This window comes from Heterodontus francisci, chromosome 31, assembly GCF_036365525.1.
Source record: "Heterodontus francisci isolate sHetFra1 chromosome 31, sHetFra1.hap1, whole genome shotgun sequence".
Taxonomy (NCBI): domain Eukaryota; kingdom Metazoa; phylum Chordata; class Chondrichthyes; order Heterodontiformes; family Heterodontidae; genus Heterodontus; species Heterodontus francisci.
In genome coordinates this window covers 41,799,057-41,822,360 of record NC_090401.1, presented here as the reverse complement: position 1 = coordinate 41,822,360, position 23,304 = coordinate 41,799,057, and the positions used below count along the sequence as shown (strand labels likewise).

Sequence of the window (23,304 nt, the reverse complement as noted above, 5' to 3'; positions counted from 1 at the left end):
TTTACTCTGCAAGGAGTGGCATTTCTATTGGTTTAAAAACATAGCCTATTTCCATATACATCATATTTAAGATGAATAAAAGCAAAATACTGCAGATGCTGGAAATCTGAAATAAAAACGAAGTGCTGGAAATAGCAGGTCTGGCAGCATCTGTGGAAGAGAGAAGCAGAATTAACGTTTCAGGTCTGTGACCTTTCATCAGAACTCGCAAAGGTTAGAAATGTAATAGGTTTTAAGCAAGTAAACGGTGGGGGGAGAAAAAGAGAGAGAACAAAAGGGAAAGTGTGTGATAGGACAGAGGGCCTGAGAGATTAACTGACAACGAGATCATTGGAGCAAAGGCAAAGAGAGTGCAGAGTTTCTTTAAGATGAATAGCTCCATTTGTTTAAACAAGCTGTTTAATTCTTTGCAGGCTTAAATCTCAATCAGCAATTTTCTTGGGGGGGGGGGGCAGACACTGGGGTACAACGACAAACAATGGAACACCTTTGCTGCGAACCAAAGTATCTTTTCAATCTTTTGCAGTGACGCTCAAAAACCACGTGATTCTCCCCTCCGTGACTCCGCCCCCATGCGTACTTACGTCATCACTGACGCAACACTCAGCCACCCTCCGAGCGAGGACGAGCGCCCTGAAGTGGTTGCTGCGGCGTCGGGGGTTGCGAGTTGTGGTTGTTATCCACGGTATAGCTGCTATCCGGGTCGGCCGGTGAGTAAATAAATGTGTTTGGGGTTGTCCTCGGCGCGGAATCTCCCGGCCGCTGTCGCTGTTAATCCCGGAGCGGTTTGTTGCGAGCCCTTGCGCAGCTTCTCGTCATCAAACCGCCAGCTGTAGGCCGCACGCCGCGCCTCGGGGATTTCCTACTGGCTGGAATGGGGAGCGGGAGGGGCCTAACTTAGATTGAGGTCACCCAGAGGCAGGCACGTAATTTCTCGCCCGAATTCCCGCTTCCCCCGCCTCCGGTACAGCAGCGAATTTGCTTCGCTTCAGCCGGGCTCGGAGCGGCGGTAGGAGGTGCTGGCGCATTCGCCGCCATAGCGGGAGGAATTGAAATTAGATCGGTCTTTTGTTTGCTGCGTGAAGGTTTTCTTGTGCACGATAAGGACGTAATAAGATGGCAAAATAACCCAGATTGGTTAGAATAAATAGTAATTTCTGGCAGAGAGGGCGGCCTTTCGACCCACCAAGTCGATGCCGGCTCTCCACGGAGCAATATCAATATTATGCAGCCTTCTCGTGAGTGAGGTAAATTGCATTTCTTCCAGCAGATCTGCTATTTTCCCCTGGCGCCGCCTGTTTAATTGCACTGGGTGTAAAGTGAATTTTAAATCGTTTACACAGAATTCATGGATATAGGCCATTCAGCCCCTCGAGTTGATCTGTACCTCAACTCCATCTTACCTGCCTGGGTTCTGCAACTCTTAATACCCTTGCTTAACAATCGTGTCTCAGTTTTGAAATTTTCAACTGACCTCCAGTCTCAACTGCTTTTGGGGGGTGAAAGTTGAAAATTGCCATTAACTTCTGTATGAATAAGTAATTTTGACACCACTGAATGTCCTAACACTATTTTAAGTTATGTATCCTTGCTCTGGACGCTCCCATCAGGAAATTGTTTCCCTATCTACCCATCAATTTCTTTAATCATCTTAAACACTTAAATTAGATTACCACTTAAGGGCATACAGGCCTGATCTATGCAATTTAGAATGGCTTCCTTTTGTGCTGTAACCATTCAGCCCATTGTGTCTGTGCTGGCTCTCTGCAAGAGCCACTCACCTAGTCCCACTCCCCTACAAGTTTTTTCTCTTCAGATAATTATCAAGTTCTCTTTTGAAGGCCTCAGTTGAATTTGACTCCACCACACACTCAGGCTGTGCATTCCAGATCCTAACCAAGAGCTGTATTTTAAACAAAGAAAGGGTATTTCCTCATATTGCTGTTGCTTCTCTGTCAGTCACCATTAGGGTGGCGCAGTGGTTAGCACCGTAGCCTCACAGCTCCAGTGACCCAGGTTCAATTCTAGGTACTACCTGTGCGGAGTTTGCAAGTTCTCCCTGTGACTGCGTGGGTTTTTGCCGGGTGCTCTGGTTTCCTTCCACTGCCAAAGACTTGCAGGTGATAGGTAAATTGGCCATTGTAAATTGCCCCTAGTGTAGGTAGGTGGTAGGGAATATGGGATTACTGTAGGGTTCATATAAATGGGTGGTTCTTGGTCGGCACAGACTCAGTGGGCCGAAGGGCCTGTTTCAGTGCTGTATCTCTAAATAAATAAATAAAAAAATAAATTGGTGTCCTCTGATTCTGGATCCTTCAGCCAATGGGAACAGTTTCTCCCATCTACTCTGTCTAGATCCCTCATGCTTTTGAATACCTCATCAAATTTCCCCTTAATCTTCTCCAAGGAGAACAGACCTAGCTTCTCCAACCTATTCATGCAACTGAAGTTCCTCATCCCTGGAACCATCCTTGTCTGCACCCCCTCTAATGGCTTTACACCCTTCTGAAAGGGTGGTGCCCAGAACTGGACACAACATTCCAGTTGAGGCTGAACCAGTGTTTTATTCAGGTTTATCATAACTTCCTTGTTTTTGTACTATATGCCTTATTTATAAAGTTCTACGAGGAACTCCATAACATCATTAGCAGCATCCCCAACACCGAACACCTATTCCTGCTGGGGGACTTTAATGCCAGGGTTGGGGCTGACCATGACTCATGGCTCTCCTGCCTTGGGCGCTATGGCGTTGGAAGGATGAATGAGAATGGGCAGAGACTACTTGAGTTGTGTACCTATCATAACCTCTGCATCACCAACTCGTTCTTTCACACTAAACCCTGTCATCAGGTTTCATGGAAGCACCCAAGATCGCGTTGTTGGCACCAGCTAGACCTCATTGTCACAAGGCGAGCCGCCTTAAACAGTGTTCAAATCACACGCAGCTTCCACAGTGCGGACTGCGACACTGACCACTCCCTGGTGTGCAGCAAGGTTAGACTCAGACCAAAGAAGTTGCATCATTCCAAGCAGAAGGGCCACCCGCGCATCAACACGAGCAGAATTTCTCACCCACAGCTGTTACAAAAATTTCTAAATTCACTTGTAACAGCCCTTCAAAACACTCCCACAAGGGATGCTGAGACCAAGTGGGCCCACATCAGAGACGCCATCTATGAGTCAGCTTTGACCACCTACGGCAAAAGTGCGACGAGAAATGCAGACTGGTTTCAATCTCATAATGAAGAGCTGGAACCTGTCATAGCCGCTAAGCGCGTTGCACTGTTGAACTACAAGAAAGCCCCCAGCGATTTAACATCCGCAGCTTAAAGCAGCCAGAAGCACTGCACAAAGAACAGCCAGGCGCTGCGCAAACGACTACTGGCAACACCTATGCAGTCATATTCAGCTGGCCTCAGACACCGGAAACATCAGAGAAATGTATGATGGCATTAAGAGAGCTCTTGGGCCAACCATCAAGAAGATCGCCCCCCTGAAATCTAAATCGGGGACACAATCACTGACCAACGCAAACAAATGGACCGCTGGGTTGAGCACCACCTAGAACTGTACTCCAGGGAGAATGTTGTCACTGAGACTGCCCTCAATGCAGCCCAGCCTCTACCAGTCATGGATGAGCTGGACATACAGCCAACCAAATCGGAACTCAGTGATGCCATTGATTCTCTAGCCAGCGGAAAAGCCCCTGGGAAGGACAGCATTACCCCTGAAATAATCGAGTGCCAAGCCTGCTATACTCTCAGCACTACATGAACTGCTATGCGTGTGCTGGGATGAGGGAGCGGTACCCCAGGACATGAGCAATGCCAATATCATCACCCTCTTATAAAAACAAAGGTGACCGGAGTGACTGCAACAACTACCGTGGAATCTCCCTGCTCAGCATAGTGGTGAAAGTCTTTGCTCGAGTCGCTCTAAACAGGCTCCAGAAGCTGGCCGAGCGCGTCTACCCTGAGGCACAATGTGGCTTTCGTGCAGAGAGATCGACCGTTGACATGCTGTTCTCCCTTCATCAGATACAGGAGAAATGCCGTAAACAACAGATGCCCCTCTAAATTGCTTTCATTGATCTCACCAAAGCCTTTGACCTCGTCAGCAGACGTGGTCTCTTCAGACTACTAGAAAAGATTGGATGCCCACCAAAGCTACTAAGTATCATCACCTCATTCCATGACCATATGAAAGGCACAATTCAACATGGCTCCTCATCAGAACCGTTTCCTATCCTGAGTGGCATGAAACAGGGCTGTGTTCTCTCACCCACACTTTTTGGGGTTTTCTTCTCCCTGCTGCTTTCACATGCGTTCAAGTCTTCTGAAGAAGGAATTTTCCTCCACACAAGATCTGGGGGCAGGTTGTTCAACCTTGCCCGTCCAAGAGCGAAGTCCTCATCAGGGAACTCCTCTTTGCTGACGATGCTGCTTTAACATCTCTCACTGAAGAGTGCCTGCAGAGTCTCATCGACAGGTTTGCGGCTGCCTGCAATGAATTTGGCCTAACCATCAGCCTCAAGAAAACGAGCCTCATGGGGCAGGGTGTCAGAAATGCTCCATCCATCAATATTGGCGACCACGCTTTGGAAGTGGTTCAAGAGTTCACCTACCTAGGCTCAACTATCGCCAGTAACCTGTCTCTAGATGCAGAAATCAACAAGCGCATGGGAAAGGCTTCCACTGCTCTGTCCAGACTGGCCAAGAGAGTGTGGGAAAATGTCGCACTGACACGGAACCCAAAAGTCTGAGTGTATCAAGCCTGTGTCCTCAGTACCTTGCTCTATGGCAGCGAGGCCTGGACAATGTATGTCAGCCAAGAGAGACGTCTCAATTCGTTCCATCTTCGCTGCCTCCGGAGAATACTTGGCATCAGGTGGCAGGACTGTATCTCCAACGCAGAAGTCCTCGAGGCGGCCAACATCTCCAGCTTATACACACTACTGAGTCAGCGGCGCTTGAGATGGCTTGGCCATGTGAGCCGCATGGAAGATGGCAGGATCCCCAAAAACACATTGTACAGCAAGCTCGCCACTGGTATTAGACCCACCGGCCGTCCATGTCTCTGTTTTAAAGACGTTTGCAAACGCGACATGAAGTCCTGTGACATTGATCACAAGTCGTGGGAGTCAGTTGCCAGTGTCTGCCAGAGCTGGCGGGCAGCCATAAAGGCTGGGCTAAAGTGTGGCAAGTCGAAGAGACTTAGCAGTTGGCAGGAAAAAAGACAGGCGCAAGGGGAGAGCCAACTGTATAACAGCCCCGACAAACAAATTTTTCTGCAGCACCTGTGGAAGAGCCTGTCACTCTAGAATTGGCCTTTATAGCCACTCCAGGTGCTGCTTCACAAACCACTGACCACCTCCAGGCGCTTATCCATTGTCTCTCGAGATAGGGAGGCCAAAGAAGATCGTAACTTCCTTGTTTTTGTACTATATGCCTTATTTAAAAAGCCCAGCATCCCATATCCTTTATTAATTGCTTTCTCATCCTGCCCTATGGTCTTCAATGATTTGTGCACATATATCCTCTGCTCCTCATAATCTAACCCCTTTGAGCCCTGGTATAAATCTGGTGAATCTGCACTGCACCCCTTTTGAGGGCAATGTATTCTTTGAGGTACAGTGCTTAGAACTAAATGCGGTACTCCAGATGAGGTCTAACTAAAGCTGGAACATAACTATTGCTCAAACTATTCCAGTTTCAAGTTAGATGAATTCAAAGTGCTGGAGAATCTCGATGTGACAGTGACTGATTTGGTGTTGCATTCAACATCCAAGGTACAAATTTAAATAAAATCATCAGGTCTTCAGAAATGTGTATTGTTGTCAGTCTTCTAAGAACAAGAGAAAAATACAGCTAAAGTAAAAGAAAGGATGGGACTTGCATTTCATGACCTCAGGATGTCCCAAAGTGCTTTAGAACCAATGAAGTACTTCTGATTTGTAATTACTGTTGTAATTACAAGGAATATTGCAAACAGCAAGCTTCCACAAGCAGCAATGAAGTGAATGATTGATTAGGTCACCTGTTTAGGTGTTGACTGAGGGATAAATGTTGGCTGTGATGTTGGCAGAACTCCCCTGCTCTTCATATTTTGCTGTAGGATCTTTTATACCCACCTGAAGTGTCATTTGAAACTCAGCTGGACAGTTCTCCTTCAGTACTGAACTGAAATTTTGTTTAGATTATGTACTCCTCTCTCGAGTGAGACTTGAGTCCTCTGACTTGGAGATGAGAGTATGACCACCTTGTATGTGTAAAGCTTCCCTGCCAATAAATGTTGTGGTTTTTGTTCCTTTACATTTATCTTTCCTATTTTTGTAGGGAGCAAGGTTGCTTTATCTTTTTAGTGAGTGGTAAGATGAAGGAAAAGTGTTAGTCTGGGAGAATTGATGTACTCATCTCATATGACAGATAGCAAGTAATTACGAAATAGAAATCTTTGTTTCCTGACCATGTATTTGAAGCAGTGGTGTTTTGTCTCTCTGACCTGAATAGGTATACAAATTAAGACATGTGTTGAGTTAAATGCAAGCATGTTGCATGACAAACAGATCCAGGTACATCTTGTCTGCTGTTTTTCTGTGGCCTAACCCCACTTTTTTGCTTACACCACAGACCCTTTAATAATCCTGTTTTTCCATTAACTATCTAAGTCAGCAACAACTTATATAAGCGACTTTACTGTAGTAAAACATCCCAAAGTGCTTACAGGAACGTTATCAAACAAAAATTTAACAAACCATATAAGGTGATACTAGGGCAGATGACCAAAAGCTTCGTCAGAGGTAGGATTCAAGGACCGTCTTCAAGAAGGTAAGAGAGCCAGAGAGGTTGAGGGAGGCAATTCCAGAACTTGGAGCTTTGGCAGCTGAAGGCACACATTAAAAATCTGGGGTGTTCAAGAGGCCAGAATTGGAAGAGCAGGAATATCTAAAATGGTTGTGTGGCTGAAGGAGATTAGAGGTAGTGAGGGGCAAGGCTGTGAAGGGATTTAAAATTGAGACGTTGCTTAACAGGGGGCCAGTGTAGGTCAGGGCGAACAGGTGTGAATGGGTGAACGGGACTTTGTGCGAGTTGGGACATGGGTAGCAGAAGTTGGGATGATGACAAGTGTAGGGAGGGTAGAATGGAAGGCAGGCCAGGAGTGCATTGGAATAGTGAAGTCTGGAAGTAACAAAGGCAGCAGCAGATATCCTGAGGCAGGGGTGGAGTTGGGCAAATGTTAGGAAGGTGGAAATAGGTGGTCTTAGTGATAATGCGGATATGTGGTCGGAAGCTCATCTGTCAGAAATGACAGCAAAGCTGTGAATAGTGTGGTTCAGACTCAAGTAGTTGCCAGCAAGTGGGATTGAGTTTGTGGCTAGCAAGTGGAGTTTGTGGCAGGGACCAAAGACCATGGCTTCAGCCTTCCCAGTATTTAAGGAAATTTCTGCTCGTCTTATAATGGATGTCAGACAAGTAGTCTGACAGTTTAGAGACGGCGGTGAGACAGAGCTGGGTGTCGTCAGTGCACATGTGGAAACTGAGTTTTTGGGTGATGGACAGCATGTAGATGAGAAAAAGGAGGTGGCCAAGAAGTAGATTCTCGAGGGACACCAGAGGTAACCATGCAGAAGTGGGAAGAGAAATTATTTAAGGTGATTCTCTGGTTAGGACTGAGGATAGGACTTAGGATAGAGTGGAACCAGTCAATTGTAGTTCCACCCAGCTGGATGCTGGTGGAGAGGTATTGGCAGAGGATGGTGTGATCATCTGTGTAAAAGGCTGCAGACAAGTTGAGAGGGATGAAGAGGTTTACCATGGTCACAGTCTTGTAGGATTTCATTTGTGACTTTGACGAGAGCCGTTTTGGTACTGTAGCGTGGGGTGTAATAGCTGATTGGAGGGATTCAAACAGAGTTCCAGGCAAGGTGGTCATGGATTTGGGAGGTTGCATCAGGTTCGAGGACCTGAGAGGAAAGGGAGGTTAGAGATGGAGCAGCAGTTTGCAAGGATAGAGGGATCAAGGTTTTGTTTGGGATGACAGATTTGAAGGAGAGGGTTAGCAGATTAATGGTAAGAGTTGAGGGAGCAGGTCGTCAGTCTCGTCTACTAGGAGAGGTTATTAGGGGAGCCAGAGAAACCAGAGAGTGATGTAAATTCAGGGCTTGTGCAGGGGGAATTTTAGAGGAAGTTTGGCCAGGTGGGTTAGGGGAAGGGAGGAAAGTGGCAGAGGCACCTGATTGGATAGTCTCAAACCTAGTGCAAAAGAAGTCTATAAGCACCTCACAGTTGTTGGTGAGGGTGTAGGAGAGAGGTGTTCCAGATGATTTGCAGTAGAGAAATGATGCCGTGTTGTTTTTGCATTCCATGATGATCCTGGAATTGTGAGCAGTTTTCACAGATGACTTCAGGACCCTATAGTACTTTGAGGTCTAGCAGTGAATGACCAAACCAGTTGTCTGCTATATCCATTCAACTCTGGGTCCCTTGAAATTAAGGGTAGCAGGGAAACAGCCAGGCTCGGGGAGAGTAATGGTTTTTGTGGAGTTTAGGGCCTCAAAGATGGAGGTGAGGGTATGCTTGAGTTGATAGCTTAATTCTCAATAAAATTCATGGACTTTGCAACAATAGGGTGTGACGGAGAAATTTGCTTTCTAATGTCCTTGGTACCCTTATCCACGCCCCAGATTTTCTTATTTACTTTTAAGTGTGTCGTCTTGTTCAGTGATCATTGAAAGTAATCTATCACTGCTATTCATAATCTTGAATGCTTATCAGTTACCCTTCAACCTTCTTGGGCATGAGAAAATTTTAACTTCTCGCACCTTTTCATTCTATAAGCACTCACCCCGGTCACATCTTAGCTGCCCATTTTCTATTGCTTTTGTATTATAGGTAAGGTGCAGAAAACTCTGTGCATTACTCCAGCTGTGGTTTAATGTAAGTTTGTCATTATGTTCTTGTGTGTACACAAAACTGAAGATACTGTTTTTCTTTGCCCTTATCTACTTGTACTACACCTTTGAAATGACCTGTGTATCTACACATCAAGGTCACTCTGATCCTCTACTCTATTTAAAATTTCACTAATTTGGATTACTTCCTTTCCTATTCTTCCAATGTATATTGCTTCACGTTGCTTGCCCCTGTCTGTCCAACCTGCCAACCTATTAAGACCACCTGAAGTCGTTCAGGTTAAAAGGTCTACAAGAAGGATAAGGAAACTTAGAAGTGGAAGAGTAGCCTTGGTGATCAGGATGAAATTACTTCATTAAGAGGATGTAATGAGAGTTAAGCAAGCAGTTGAGACTTTGAATAAGATTTAAGACTGTCGTGGAAATTATGTATAGGCCCCCTAGTAGGCACTGTGAAGTGACAATGTATAAATGCAGAGATTAGACAAGCATGTGGGAAAGGTGGAGTGGCTTTATTGGGGGGGGTGGGGTTGACTTCCATGTCGATTGGCATAAGCAGATATGGTTAGTGTCAGAAAGGTAGCAAATTTCTTGTGTGTTCAGGACCGTTTCCTGCAGCAACATGTCTTAGACCCACCAAGGAGGCAGGCTATATTAGATTTAATAATGGATAAGATAGGCTGTTAACTAAATCTAATGGTGCATGAACACTTATCTGATGGTGACCAGAATGATAAGTTTGGTGTGTTTGAAAGGGGGAATACTAAAACAGTGATTTAAGATGCTAGATTTAAGTACAGCTGACTGTAGTGGAATGACAGATTGTCCACAGTAAACTCATACGTATGTATTAATGGGCAAAAAAGATCAGTGGGAGATGTTTAAAAACAAATCAAATGTGATAGTACCAGTTTATACCCATTATGATCAAGAGCTCTACTTTCCCAAAAGAATACAGCCATGGATGACTAAAGAGGTAAAGGACAACATTACACTAAAAGCACAGATCCTGATGAATCGAAGTAATGCAAAGATTAAGGTGGCAAAACAGCTACAAAAAAGATGTATGGAAAACTTGCAAAGGTTATCAAGATATCATTTACAATTATTAGGAAAAAGTTTGATCAGAAGAAATGTTGGCCCTTTAACTGGTGATATTGTAAATGAAAAAGGAAATGGTCATGTTAAATAATTACTTTGCATCAGTATTTACAGTAGATAGAGGTTAGTATCCTGGCCGCACTAAGGAAACTAATTTGAATCGGGGATGTGGACGAATCATAATTAAGTAAGCAAATTAACAGTAATGAAATTAGTAACACCACAAAGTGACAAATCCCCAGGACCCGATGGTTTCTGTTTTCAAGGAACTGGTGAGAACATTGCAGATGCCTGAACTATAATCCTTCAACGTTCTTTAGATTCAGGAACAATTCTGTTAAGATTGGAAAATTGTATGCCATTCCACTATTTATGAAAGGTGAAGGGGGGGGGGGGGTGGGAGGAAACCAGGGAATGAATTAATAGACTGTTTAACCGAACATCTGTTATGAAACTGCTTTCTTTGGCCTCCTTATCTCGAGAGACAATGGGTCAGCGCCTGGAGGTGGTCAGTGGTGTGTGGAGCAGCGCCTGGAGTGGCTATAAAGGCCAATTCTAGAGTGACAGGCTCTTCCACAGGTGCTGCAGAAAAATTTGTTTGTCGGGGCTGTTACACAGTTGGCTCTCCCCTTGCGCTTTTGTCTTTTTTCCTGCCAACTGCTAAGTCTCTTCGACTCGCCACACTTTAGCCCTGCCTTTATGGCTGCCCGCCAGCTCTGGCGAACACTGGCAGCTGACTCCCACGACTTGTGATCAATGTCACAGGACTTCATATCGCGTTTGCAGACGTCTTTAAAGCGGAGACATGGACGGCCAGTGGGTCTGATACCAGTGTACAATGTATCTTTGGGGATCCTGCCATCTTCCATGCGGCTCACATGGCCAAGCCATCTCAAGTGCCGCTGACTCAGTAGTGTGTATAAGCTGGGGATGTTGGCCGCCTCGAGGACTTCTGCGTTGGAGATACAGTCCTGCCACCTGATGCCAAGTATTCTCCGGAGGCAGCGAAGATGGAATGAATTGAGACGTCGCTCTTGGCTGACATACATTGTCCAGGCCTCGCTGCCTTTATGAAAGGTGAAGTGGGGGGTGGGAGGGAACCAGGGAATGAATTAATAGACTGTTTAGCCGAACATCTGTTATGAAACTGCTATAGTCTATCATTAATGATAATGACGGAGCATGAGAGATAGAATCACTGAACATGGAAAACTTTCAGTTGATCAGAGAGAGCCAGCATGGATTTGTAAAGGGTAGGCCACGACTGATGAATCTGAATGTTTTGAAGAGGTGACTAAAATAGTGGATCAGGAAGTGTCTATGAATGTTATTTATAAAGCTGCGTTTGCTGACTGCACAACCACTAGGAGGCGCTGTGCTGGCACGTGCGCAAATGCAGCCTTTTCCACTAAAATGTCAGTCTGCAACGTGCAGGCAGCTTCCAGGGCTAAAGATGGTGCTACTCAAATCACAGAAAGGCAACTTAAACCCATGGCAGCGCACAGTGGATATGTTGGACACTCGGAGAATGTATGAAGTCTCATCAGGAGTGCAGCACTGCAGGTGGCTGCATTGTCAGGAATCACTTTGTATTTATAATGTCCCTCAGAAGAGATCGTCACCTGAAGTTGAAGCTCATGGAATTGTGGGCAAATTATTGACCTGGATAGGAAATTGGCTGGACGCAGGGATAAGGGGCAGGTGTCCTAACTGAAAGGATGTGACTAGTGATTTCCTATTGGGGTCTCAACAATTCACTGCATTAATGACTTGGATATGTTACCGTCCCATCAGTCTACTCTTAATCATCAGTAAAGTGATGGAAGGTGTCGTCGACAGTCATAGCGTCATAGAGAGATACAGCACCGAAACAGACCCTTCGCCCCAACAAGTCCATGTCGACCATCAACCACCCATTTATACTAATCCTACATTAATCCCATTTCCCTCTCACATCCCCACCTTCCCTTAATTCTCATACCACCTACCTACACTAGGGGCAATTTACAATGGTCAATTTACTTATCAACCTGCAAGTCTTTAGCATGTGGGAGGAAACTAGAGCACCCGGAGGAAACCCGCGCGGTCACTGGGAGAGCTTGCAAACTCCGCACGGTACTCAGAACCAAACCCGGGTTGCTGGAGCTGAGGCTGCGGTGCTAACCGCTGAACTGCCCAAAGTGCTATCACGTTGCACTTGCTTAACAATAACCTGCTCAGTTTGGGTTCCACCAGGGCCACGCAGCTCCTGACCTCATTATAGCCTTGGTTCAAACATGGACAAAAGAGCTGAACTCGAGATGAGCTGAGTGAATGCCCTTAACATCAACGCAGCATTTGACCGTATGGCATCCAGGAGCCCTAGCAAAACTGGAGTCAATGGGAATCGGGGAAAACTCAGCTGGTTGAAGTCGTGCCCAGCACAAAGGAAGATGGTTGTGGTTGTTGGAAGGAAATCATCTCAGCTCCAGGACATCACTGAACCATCTTCAGCTGCTTCATCAATGACCTTTCCTCCATCATAAGGTCAGAAGTGTGGATATTTGCTGATTGCAGTGTTCAGCACCATTTGCAACTCCAGGTACTGAAGCATTCCGTGTAGGAATGCAGCAAGACCTGGACAATATCCAAGCTTGGGCTGAAATGTGACCAGTAACTTTTGCGCCACAAGTGCCAGGCAATGACGGTCTCCAACAAGAGAGAACCAACCATCTCCCCTTGACATTCATTGGCATTACAATCACTGCCCAACTATTAACATCCTGGGGATTACCATTGACCAAACACTGAACTGGAGTAACCATATAAATACTGTGGCTAAAAACAGGTCAGAGGCTAGAAATCCTGTGGTGAGTAACTCACCGCGTGACTCCCTAAAGCCTGTCCACCATCTACAAGGCACAAGTCGGGATTGTGATGGAATTCTCCACTTGCCTGGATGGGTGCACCTCCCAACAACACTCAAGGAGCTCGACACCATCCAGGACAAAGCAGCCCGCTGGTTTAACACCCCATCCATAAGTATTCACTCCTCCCACCACCGACGCACAGTGGCAGCAGTGTGTACCATCTACAAGATGCACTGCAGCAACGCACTAGGGCTCCTTAGATGGCGAGTTCCAAACCCACGACTGCTACCACCTAGAAGGACAAGGGCAATAGATGCATGGGGACCACCACCACCTGTAAGTTCCCCTCCAAGTCACACACCATCCTGACTTGGAACCATATTGCCATTCCTTCACTGTTGCTGGGTTGAAATTCTGGAACTCCCTTCCTAACAGCACTGTGGGTGTACCCACCCCACATGGACTGCAGTGGTTCAAGAAGGTAGCTCACTGCCACCTTCTTGAGGGCAATTAGGGATGGGCAATAAATGCTGGCCGAGCCAGCAACGCCCACATCCCATGAATGAATTAAAAAAAAAAAAGTGGCTCTCTGTGCCATCATCTAAGTTTGTCGATCACACACCGGCAGAATTGTTAAACCATGTAGCTGGAAGTATAATGTAACAAAGATATATTAATAATAGATTTAGTGAATGGGCAAAACTGTCAAATGGATTTCAGTGTGGACAAATGAGGTCGTCCACTTTGAACCAAAAAAGGATATATCAGATTACTTTCTAAATGGTGAAAAGTGAGAAACTGGAGCTCCAAAGAGACTTAGGTGGGAGGTCTATGTACATAGCTGATTAAAATATCATGGACAAGTACAGAAAATAATCAAAAAGGCTAATTGGAATGCTGTCCTGTAACTGGAGGACTAGAATACAAGGAAGTTGACATCATGCTACAGCTTTACAAAGCCCTGGTTGGAACGCACTTGGAGTACTGTATTCAGTTCTGGATACCACACCGTTGGAAAGATGTATTGGCTTTGGAGGGAGTGTAACATAGATTTACTAAAATACCTGGTCCCCAAAGGTAAAATGATGAGATTACGCAAACTGGGATTGTGTTTTTCTGCAATTTAGAAGGTTATAGGGTGACTTAATTGAAGCTTAAACTATTAAGGGGAGCTTATTGTTTCTCTCCGTCTATCCTATTTCTGCTAATTGGGGAGTCTCTGATTAGGGGGCATAGCCTAAATATTAGAGCCAGGTATATCAACAAGCAGCAGTTAATGCTACGTCAGTAGTTAATTTTAAAATTGAAATTGATTGGATATTAATAGGTATTGAAAGATATGGGGCAAAGGCAGGTCTGGAGTTCAGTCACAAATCAGCCATGATCTCATTGGTGAAATACATTCAAAGGGCTGAATGGCCTATTCCTGTTTCTATGTTCCTTTTTAACTTTAATTTATTCTTGAGTATTGCTGGCAAGGCCAGCATTTATTTCCCATCCTTGATTGCCCTTGAGCAGATGGTGGGGAGTTGCCTAAAACTGAGCAGCTTGCTAGGCCATTTCAGAAGGTCGTTAAAAGTCAACCACATTGATGTGGGTCTGGAGTCGCATGTAAACCAAACAAGGTAAAGACAGCAGATTCCCTGAAGGACATAGTGAATCAGATAGGTTTTTATGACAATCCTGTAGTTTCGTGATCATTGTTAATGAGGCTAGCATTTTATTCCAGGTTTATTAATTAATTGAATTCAAATTTCTCCAGCTGTCGTGGAATTTGAACTCGAGTCTCAGAATCATTAGTCTGGGCCTCTGGAGTACTAGTCCAATAACCTTTACCACTGTCCTATAATTCAGTCCTTTACCACAATGTACCATCTTCCCAAGTTTATCAAATTGATATTCTTCCCTCAAGGTTTAACTCTAAATATTTCTGTATATAGTAACAGCTACACCAACACGCATCTTTCCAGTTTGCGAAATTTCCTTTTATTTGCTGCGAGTTTGAAATGACATCTTATGTTACTGATGAAGGCAAACTATCCCTCCTCATTGTTCTTGACCTATTTGTAGCCTTTGACATGGTTGATCATACAATCCTCCCGCAGTGTGCTTCCACCATCGTCCGGCAGGATGGAACTGTTCTCGCCTTGTTCTATTATTTACCTAGCCAGGGATCTATCCTTGGCCCCCTCTATCTTCATGCTGCCCCTTGGCATCATCCGAAAACGTATCAGTTTCTGCATGTACACTGACAACTACCAGCTCTACCTTTCCATCACTCCCTTGACCCCTCCGCTACCTCTAAATTGTTAGAATGCTTGTCTGACTTGTGGAACTATGCAAGCAGAAATTTCCTCCAATTAAATATTGGGACAATATAAGACATTGTCTTTGGTGCCCGCCACAAACTCTGATCCCTCGTCACTGACTTTATCCCTCTCCCTGGTAACTATCTGAAAATGAACTAGACTGTTTGCAACCTTGGCATCACATTTGACCCAGAGATGAGTTTCTGACCATATATCCGTGTCGTTGCTAAGACTGCCTATTTCCACCTCTTACATTGCCCATCTACACCCTGCCTAAGTTCATCTGCTGAAACCCTCAACTATTGTTTTGTTACCTCTAGACTTGACTATTGTAATGCACTCCTAGTCTGCTTGCCACATTATACCCTCTAAACTTAACATCATCTAAAACTCTGCTGTGTGTGTCCTAATTTGTCCCAAGTCCAGTTCACCTACATGGGCATTGCTTAACCAGGAGCCAAAATTAAAATTCTCATCCTTTTTTAATCCCTCAATGGCCTTGCCCTGCCCTATATGTAAACTCCAGCCCTATAACTGTCTGATATCTGTGCCGCTCCAATTCTGGCCTCTTGAGAATCCTCAATTTTGATCGCTCCACCATTGGTTGCTGTGCAGTTCTGTTGTGAATTGCCGTGAAACATTTTATTACTTTAAAGGTGCTATGTAAATACCACACTGCTGCTATCTATCCTCCTGCCATTTCTCCATCCATGTTGATGCATTCTCCATGTGCCATTTTTGCTATGTCTCTTAAATGGTCTCTTGTAATGGGTTTTCTGCAAATTCATAAATCAATGCTTTTCCTTTATGTTCTTGTTCAATCATTACCTATTTCCAGAGATCCATGCTGACTGCTCCCAATTAATTCATGTTTCTCCAAGTGCTGAGTAATTTCATCTTGTGTTGTAGATTCCAGTAGTTTACCAACAACAAGACTAATTGGCTTATGTCTATCTTTTTGAAGAAGATTGTTGCATATACCAACCTTCAACCACAATTTTTTTAAACTTAGAATTTTGGAAAATTACTGTCTCCACTTTTTTTAATTCCCCCGTTCTTGGGAATTTGATGGTTGAAGATCCCGCGATTTGTTAATCTTGAGTTTGTGATCTTTGCAGCACCATTTCTCTTGGAAAGTTCTACATTTTTTTTTTATCTGGTGCATCTACAATGCCAATATTCATCTAAGCTAGTCTTTTAGCCATTCTGACATTCTCCATTACGAGCTTGCCTTCATCTCTAGTGACTCTGTCTTGACTATACTCTTTCTACTAATGTGCCTATAGCAAGCCCTTTTTGTTTTCTGATTTCCTTGGGTATTCTGAGTCTTTCCAACTTTTTGTAGCTTTCCACATGTTTATAAAATCTTGCATAGGATTTGCGCTTTCTGTCCACAAACTAAATCCTTTTATAATTGGTCATACTTTTGTTAATGTTTTACAGTGGTGTCATTGCCACATTTCCTTTAAATTTAAGAGATCTCTAATAATTTGCTACCTGTAGGTGTGATGCAGTGTGCACTTTAAATTGGCTTGGAAGTAAATTGGTATCATGGGATCATAAATCTTCATTAAAAGTCAAATTGATAACCCGTGAATAAAATTGAATAACTAACCTGGAGTAAATACTACAGTGCACTCTCATACTGTTAGAATTAGTCTGGCAACTTTCCCTCATTTCAAAAACCTAAGACCTGATACAATTAGAACACAGCAGCTCACAGCAATTAATCTAAACAGCACAGTAGGTACTTCCAAAAGACCATGTAAAGCAGAACTGCTTCATTATTCTGTTAAGTTGCAGCCTTAACACAATTACAGCAACCTGTGTAACTCATGGAGTTTGAGGGTGAGCTGCTGTTTTCATTGGTTAACTGCATAGCAGTGCAAATCTTGCAGCAACTTGTAGAGATTTGTAATTCATGTAGTTTTTTTCCATCAAGTTGCTGGATGAATTACACAATAATGGCAAATGCCATTAAACTTATTTGGCAACAAATTCTGTGCCAGTACTTAGTGTTCACAATGCCACAGGTAATTTACTAGTTCTTTGTAGTCAACCTGACATCCATTTATGTTGTCAATCCAGTGTGAACTAAATACTACTTTTACTTTCAAATTTGGACTAATCTACAGAACTGCTGTTTTCAGTACACTTGAGTTTTTGCCTTGCTGTAGTGACTGATTTGTACTCTGTCCATTTCTTTCTCACTTGTCTCTTAACAACCATGTGACAATTTGCTTTAATTTTGCACAGGATGCCTAAAAGTGGTTCTGCTCAAATTGAGAATGTTCTATTTAAAAAAAAAGTCTTGATTTAGTGTAGTAGCTTTAGTATGACAGCCTGCTTCTTCTATGTTACCAGAGGTGAATATCATTATCCAGTACAATAACTGAAATTTGCTTTTTGCTAGATTTCCTGAGTTTCGTCATGGCTCGTGGACAGCAGAAAATACAAGCCCAGCAGAAGAATGCTAAGAGGCAAGCTGAAAAGAAAAAGGGTGGATCTGATCAAAAAGCAGCCGCAAAAGCAGCACTTGTGCACACATGTCCTGTCTGCAAGGTAAAGGAGTAGGCCATTGAAGTCCTTCTACTTTACATGGTCTTTTGGAAGTACCTATTGTGCTGTTTAGATTAGCTGCTATGAGCTGTTGTGTTCTAATTGTATCAGGTCTTAGGTTTTTGAAATTGAGGCAATGCTGCCAGACTAATTCTAACCGTATGAGAGTTAATTGCAGTATTTACTCCAGGCTAGTTATTCAATTTTATTCATGGGTTGCCAATTTGACAACTTGTATTTAATTAGTACTTAGTGATGATCTTGATATTACAATTAACGGCATAACTGATTTAAGACAGTGAATACCTGAGCCATACAGACCAGGGAGATCTCTGGTTTATACCTCTGTCCATACTGAATTAATGGATCACAAACAGGGGTACAACAAGAATGTACAAATAATTTCAGTGCCCCTGGGTTCATTAGGGGGACAAACAAATACCCTAGCTCAGATCAGTTAATTTCAACACTGGTTAGGGATTCAATCTGGACTGCTCAATATGTCTGAATGTCACACTGCAGTGCAGTGATGCAGAGAACCACTGGGTAATTCTCAGGTTCTTACCGCTGTTTCTTTTTCGAAGTTACTAGGCAGTGCAATAAATATAGTACTAGTTACTTGAGCACTATGATATAATGGTCTTAATTTTCTTTTCTTTTAGACACAGATGCCAGATCCTAAAACTTTCAAACAGCATTTTGAGAGTAAACACCCTAAATCTCCTTTGCCTCCTGAATTGGTAGATGTGCAGGCATAAAAAGAAAGAAAAACTTGGATTTGGGTGAGAAACTTTTTGAAGTTCATCTCGAACTAAATGTGACCAGAAGAAAATCTTCTAAGTGTGTAGCCTTTAAGCTTCAGAGAATGGCTAAGCTATCATTTCCATGTTTTTGCTGAATGATCAGATGAGAGGCACTTTCAAGAACTCGTGCAGTCACAATTATGACTCAAACTTAGACACAAGTAATTGAAACTTGAATCTGCGGCTGTGAATTGTTAATTGTTTAATGCTGATGTTGAAGCTATAATTTGATAAATGTTAGCGATATTAAGCTAAATCTGAAACAAAAGGACTAACCTCTAATAGCTGGAAAGTTTTATGACTAATATTTTTAATCTAGTTAATTTCTAAATTTTGCTGCTTGAACTGACTACCATTACACTTTTTTTTTTTCTCATTTAATACCTCCTTGTACATGTCTGGCTAAGAGGCTGGAAGATGACTGATTAAATCTCTAAGCATCGTGTGCATGAATGTTGCATGGCATATCTTTGCATTTTTTAACCAATAGCAAATGCCTATCTTTATACTAGGCACTCTCTTACTGCAGCAGGGCTAGAAACTTGGTTACAAGTAACTGCTGGAAGATCCACATTCTTTCACATCATAGCAGATTTTGCAGTTACAAACCGGGTCCTAGAATTTTGCTGCAGGTAAATAATTTTTATAGCCAAGCTGACATTTTGCAGCAGAAAAATGCATACCCCCTGGCAGGTTTCTGAAATACTCTTCCAGTGTAGCTTTAGATTAAAGTGCTGATGCTTTGAAAGTGGATATGTTGAGCTGTTTAAAATAAATATACTTCAGTTATCTGTCACTTAATATCTGGCTGCCAAACTTTAGCCGTCTCACCTAGCTGGCTGAGACAGCTAGGCGTTGAGCAATAGCTAGCCAAACTTGTGGTCTGTTTTATAGGGTATTTACAACACACTATATTGGTGCAATGTAGAGCCAGAGCACAAAGTACTGTTCAAACTGTGTTCCATGTTCAAATTCCTTATTCAAAGTGCTGATGAATCCAGTTGAGGCATGGTAACTGGCTGATGTTGCTGTCAACAGTCTATGCTCATCAACATACAACACAAAGTATTTTAGTTTTAAATTTTGAATGTAAAAGAAAATGCTGAAACTGAGATTTTCATATTAAGACTTGCTTAAAATTCAGGTACTTAAGCCTAAGTAGACCAATCAGGACCAACCTGTGCTTGGCTTTTGCAAAGATAGATGACTTGAGCTGAAAAATGGGGCTTGGTAACCCTTTCATTTGGTCAGCTTGGAAGCCCATCATACTGGTTCAGAATTTCCAAAGCCTATTAAAAATCCACACTACTGAAATACCCCTGCAATTTCTATTTAAATCTGCTTGTAGATTCTGCCATTGAGAGTGACTTAGTTCCAACCTTGCATCATCAAACATGCCTTCTTGGATTTGACTTGACTGCATAGTCATCCTATCTGATCGTTTAGTTACATTACCTTTCTCCCTTTCTCATTGGTCATTAGACAAATCATCCTTATAATTTCTGTATAGCGCTGCTTCAGGGGTGGGGAACAGTAATGGACATAGAGGAAGAGGCATAATCAGAGGAAATGACTGAAGTTCAGAGTTTTGAAGGTGAAGTAAGAATGAGTTCTGGGATGCAATGGCTTTGCCACTAAGGGAAAAATGCATAACGCACCATAATTGGACTATTGGTCTGTAAGCTGAGATGAAGTTGAACTTGCACGTGTATGATGGAGCAGAGTCATGGAGAAATTTGTAGGTGGGGAGTTTGATATCAGTCTGCTGGGGATGCTGGCTTAAGGCAGGGGTGATGGGTAAGCAAGACAAATCACTGGATAGGATGTGAGTAGAGTTTAGGGTGAGTTTGTATAAGGTGAACTTTGAGAGGAAAAGTCAGACCTGGATGTGCTGTTTTAATGGGAGTGATTTGGGAGGTAGTGGGAGGTATCCATAATGGATGGTGGGCTGTGGGTTTGAAGCTCGGCTCAAGATCAAACTAACTTTTGAAGTTGCAAACTGCCAGTAAGAGATGGAATAAAAAGAAATGCTGGAAGTACTCAGATCTGACAGTGTCAGTGAAGAGAGAAAGATTTGAGTCGATGACCTTTCATTAGATGAAATGATGGGATGAGTGGTTTTCCAGCTTGTGAAGTTTTGATATCTAAACAGAATAACTAAAGGCTGGAAAAATGTCTGGCTCATCTGCAGTTTGATATTGGATCAGCAGTGGGACAGCACTTAATGTTGTGAAGTTGAAGGGGATTGTTCAGTGGTGACATGAAGTCTGATCAACATAATAAAGAAGCTGGCAAATTATGTTGCTGTGTGACAACTAGATAAGGATTAAATGAGGGCCAGGAATGAAATATTGGGGCATACCAGAGGTGACCATGCTGGTGTGGGAGGAGTACTGAGAGAAAATATGCAGGCAAATTGAGGACAGAGTAGTGAAATTATAATGGGGGCAGTAAGACCAAAGTGGACTGGGGCCATTGATTAGCATGATTGAACCCCTGCTAGAAGGATAGCAGCTACTCGTGTCATGAACAGCAGAACCTGCCATAAAATGTGTCCATTATCCTGAATATATGATGCATCATATCCATTGCACAGAATGTGGTGTAGGTGAAAGTGCTTACTTCTCTGATTAAAACTCTTCATTTTTTCTACGTAGCTTTGAGGTAGTGCCTTCTTGCTGTTCTCTTCTCAATAACATCTGTTTTCAGAGTTGTGGAAGAACCTGCACAAGACAGTTTACAATATACCAACCATTTGAATCTTTTAGATATTTGAAACCCAGTGCTGCTTAATGTATCCCTCCATGTGAACAGCTTTAGCAAAAAGATCTACCTGCTGTGAGGCTGATTGATCACCTGTAGACATGAGAAAATTCTGATTTGGCACCATTGCTTTGAAAATTGGAAGAGGTAGAAAACGAATATTGTGCTAGGGTAGTCTACCATGTGATCTGTCTGTCGAGTCATGGTGCTTTTTAAAAATTCAGCCATTCTTTGGATATAGGCATGTTAGTTCTGTCTTGTACCTTGTACTTCAATCTGGCACATGCCCACTCCCCTTTCCATCTAACCCCCCCCCGGCTGCCATTGCTTGGTGTGGCGTGCACCAGATGTTTCATTGGAAGATCTGTGTATTCTGTCAACGTGTAAAGCTGTGGTTGATTTAGCCATATTGGATGTTTTGCTTGCTAACTAATTCCAGATTCATTTATATAGATGAACATTATCGTAGTCTAAATTTCTGTTAACATCTTCAAATATATTCAAGTTGAACAATTTACCTTGTTGACTAGTGCACAACAATGTTGATTGTTGATTTTAAATTTTTGTAGTCTATACTGTTACTAATGTGAATGTAAATTTTACAAAAGGAAAAATCAAATGAACAATTACTGTTAAGTGAGATTTTATAGATATTTGCTAGTGGAAGAGTTTGTTTTTATGACACTTTTTATCCTATCTTTTATTTTGTGATTACTTTTAGACTTGGAATTCTGCTGACATGATGCACTGAACCTACTACACAAGGCCTGGAAAAGATGAAGAATATTTGATTCTTCAACCTTTTTCACTTTCTACTTACTACTGAACTGTCGATGTTTATTCCTTTCATGTTTTGGGGACAAGGGAGCATTGGAGTGAAGGTTTTTTTTTGTTCAGACATTACAAAGCTGCCAATTCTTCAAGTGAGCTGGGTGAGAAAGTGGTACTGATCTCGTGATAGACCAGCACTAATATTTACTTATCTCTTCCATTCACTATTTTTAAGCACTGGCATCATTGTGATACTGGTACTGCTGGAGAATATTGCAAAACTATAATATGGGAGGTGGTAATCTGTGGCTTACAGTTATGTTGGTTTTGCAGGAGCCTCTCAGTGAATGTTGTTGCTTTTACAAGTTTGGTTAGGTTAATGTACTGGCCTGTCACTAATAAAATTCCTTGACCTTGCTAAGCACAGGCCAGTCATCTACATTAGGATACGTACCCATTGTACAGTTTGTGTTCAGCACCTTCTTTGTACAAGGGTTGTTGCAATATATTAAAAAATTGTATCCCTGTTGCAATCTTAACTTAAAAATGATAATTGTGATCAAACCATGAAGAATTCTGAAGACAAAAATAGGGTCTTTCTCACTGGGCAAAATTGGATGTTTCCAGATGATTGCAGAGCAGTTTAAACTCATAACCACTTCTCTTGTTTTAAAACCATTTATTTTATGAAGAGTGTTTGATTATCTGAAAATAATAGATTTCTTGTGAGCTCCATGAATTTTCTATTGCAAATCAAATTGTAGCATCCCTAACAGTTTAAAATACATTAATGTGGAGAAGACACTTGACAGTTTCTTGATAAATAAATGCTAATAAGTGGATGTGTCTGAGCTTTGCTGACTTAATGTTTTCAAACTGTTGCTTTTGTAGCTTACAATTGTAGAGTTAACATCTTATTGCAAAGCTGGCAGGTTAGTATGTAACATGCCTATTAACTAGTTGTGCTTTTTTTGTCTAAAACTTAAGTTGAAGGGGTTCCTCAAATATAGAGGAAAGCTAATTCTAAAATTGATGAGAAAATTCTATTTGAAACCACAATGACTAGGATTGCAATAGCTTGTGTATTTCACCTAGTTCTGCTCCTAATACTTTAGCCCTATTTTAAGTGTCTCAGTTTTGTAGCAATCTTGCATAATCATACATGTGCAGTATTTTGTGATTTATCTGGAGTTCATTGTAATTTCTTTAATAAATATCGAAGCACATTTTCTTGTAAA

General features: G+C 42.6%; 1 protein-coding gene across 2 annotated transcripts; it reads left to right on the top strand.

Moving 5' to 3' along the window:
- Window positions 1-586: 586 nt before the first annotated feature.
- Window positions 587-23,304, top strand: zgc:91910 (Zinc finger protein 706-like). 2 transcript variants are annotated; one of them, XM_068011383.1, is made up of 4 exons: window positions 587-710; window positions 17,584-17,732; window positions 18,392-18,511; window positions 22,017-23,304. In XM_068011383.1, the coding sequence occupies exons 2-3, from the start codon at window positions 17,601-17,603 to the stop codon at window positions 18,485-18,487; spliced, it is 228 nt and encodes a 75-aa protein (XP_067867484.1). In that variant the 5' UTR covers window positions 587-710; window positions 17,584-17,600; the 3' UTR covers window positions 18,488-18,511; window positions 22,017-23,304. The 2 variants fall into 2 exon arrangements, with proteins under 2 accessions (XP_067867484.1, XP_067867485.1); XM_068011384.1 differs by lacking the exon at window positions 587-710 and adding an exon at window positions 1,014-1,247.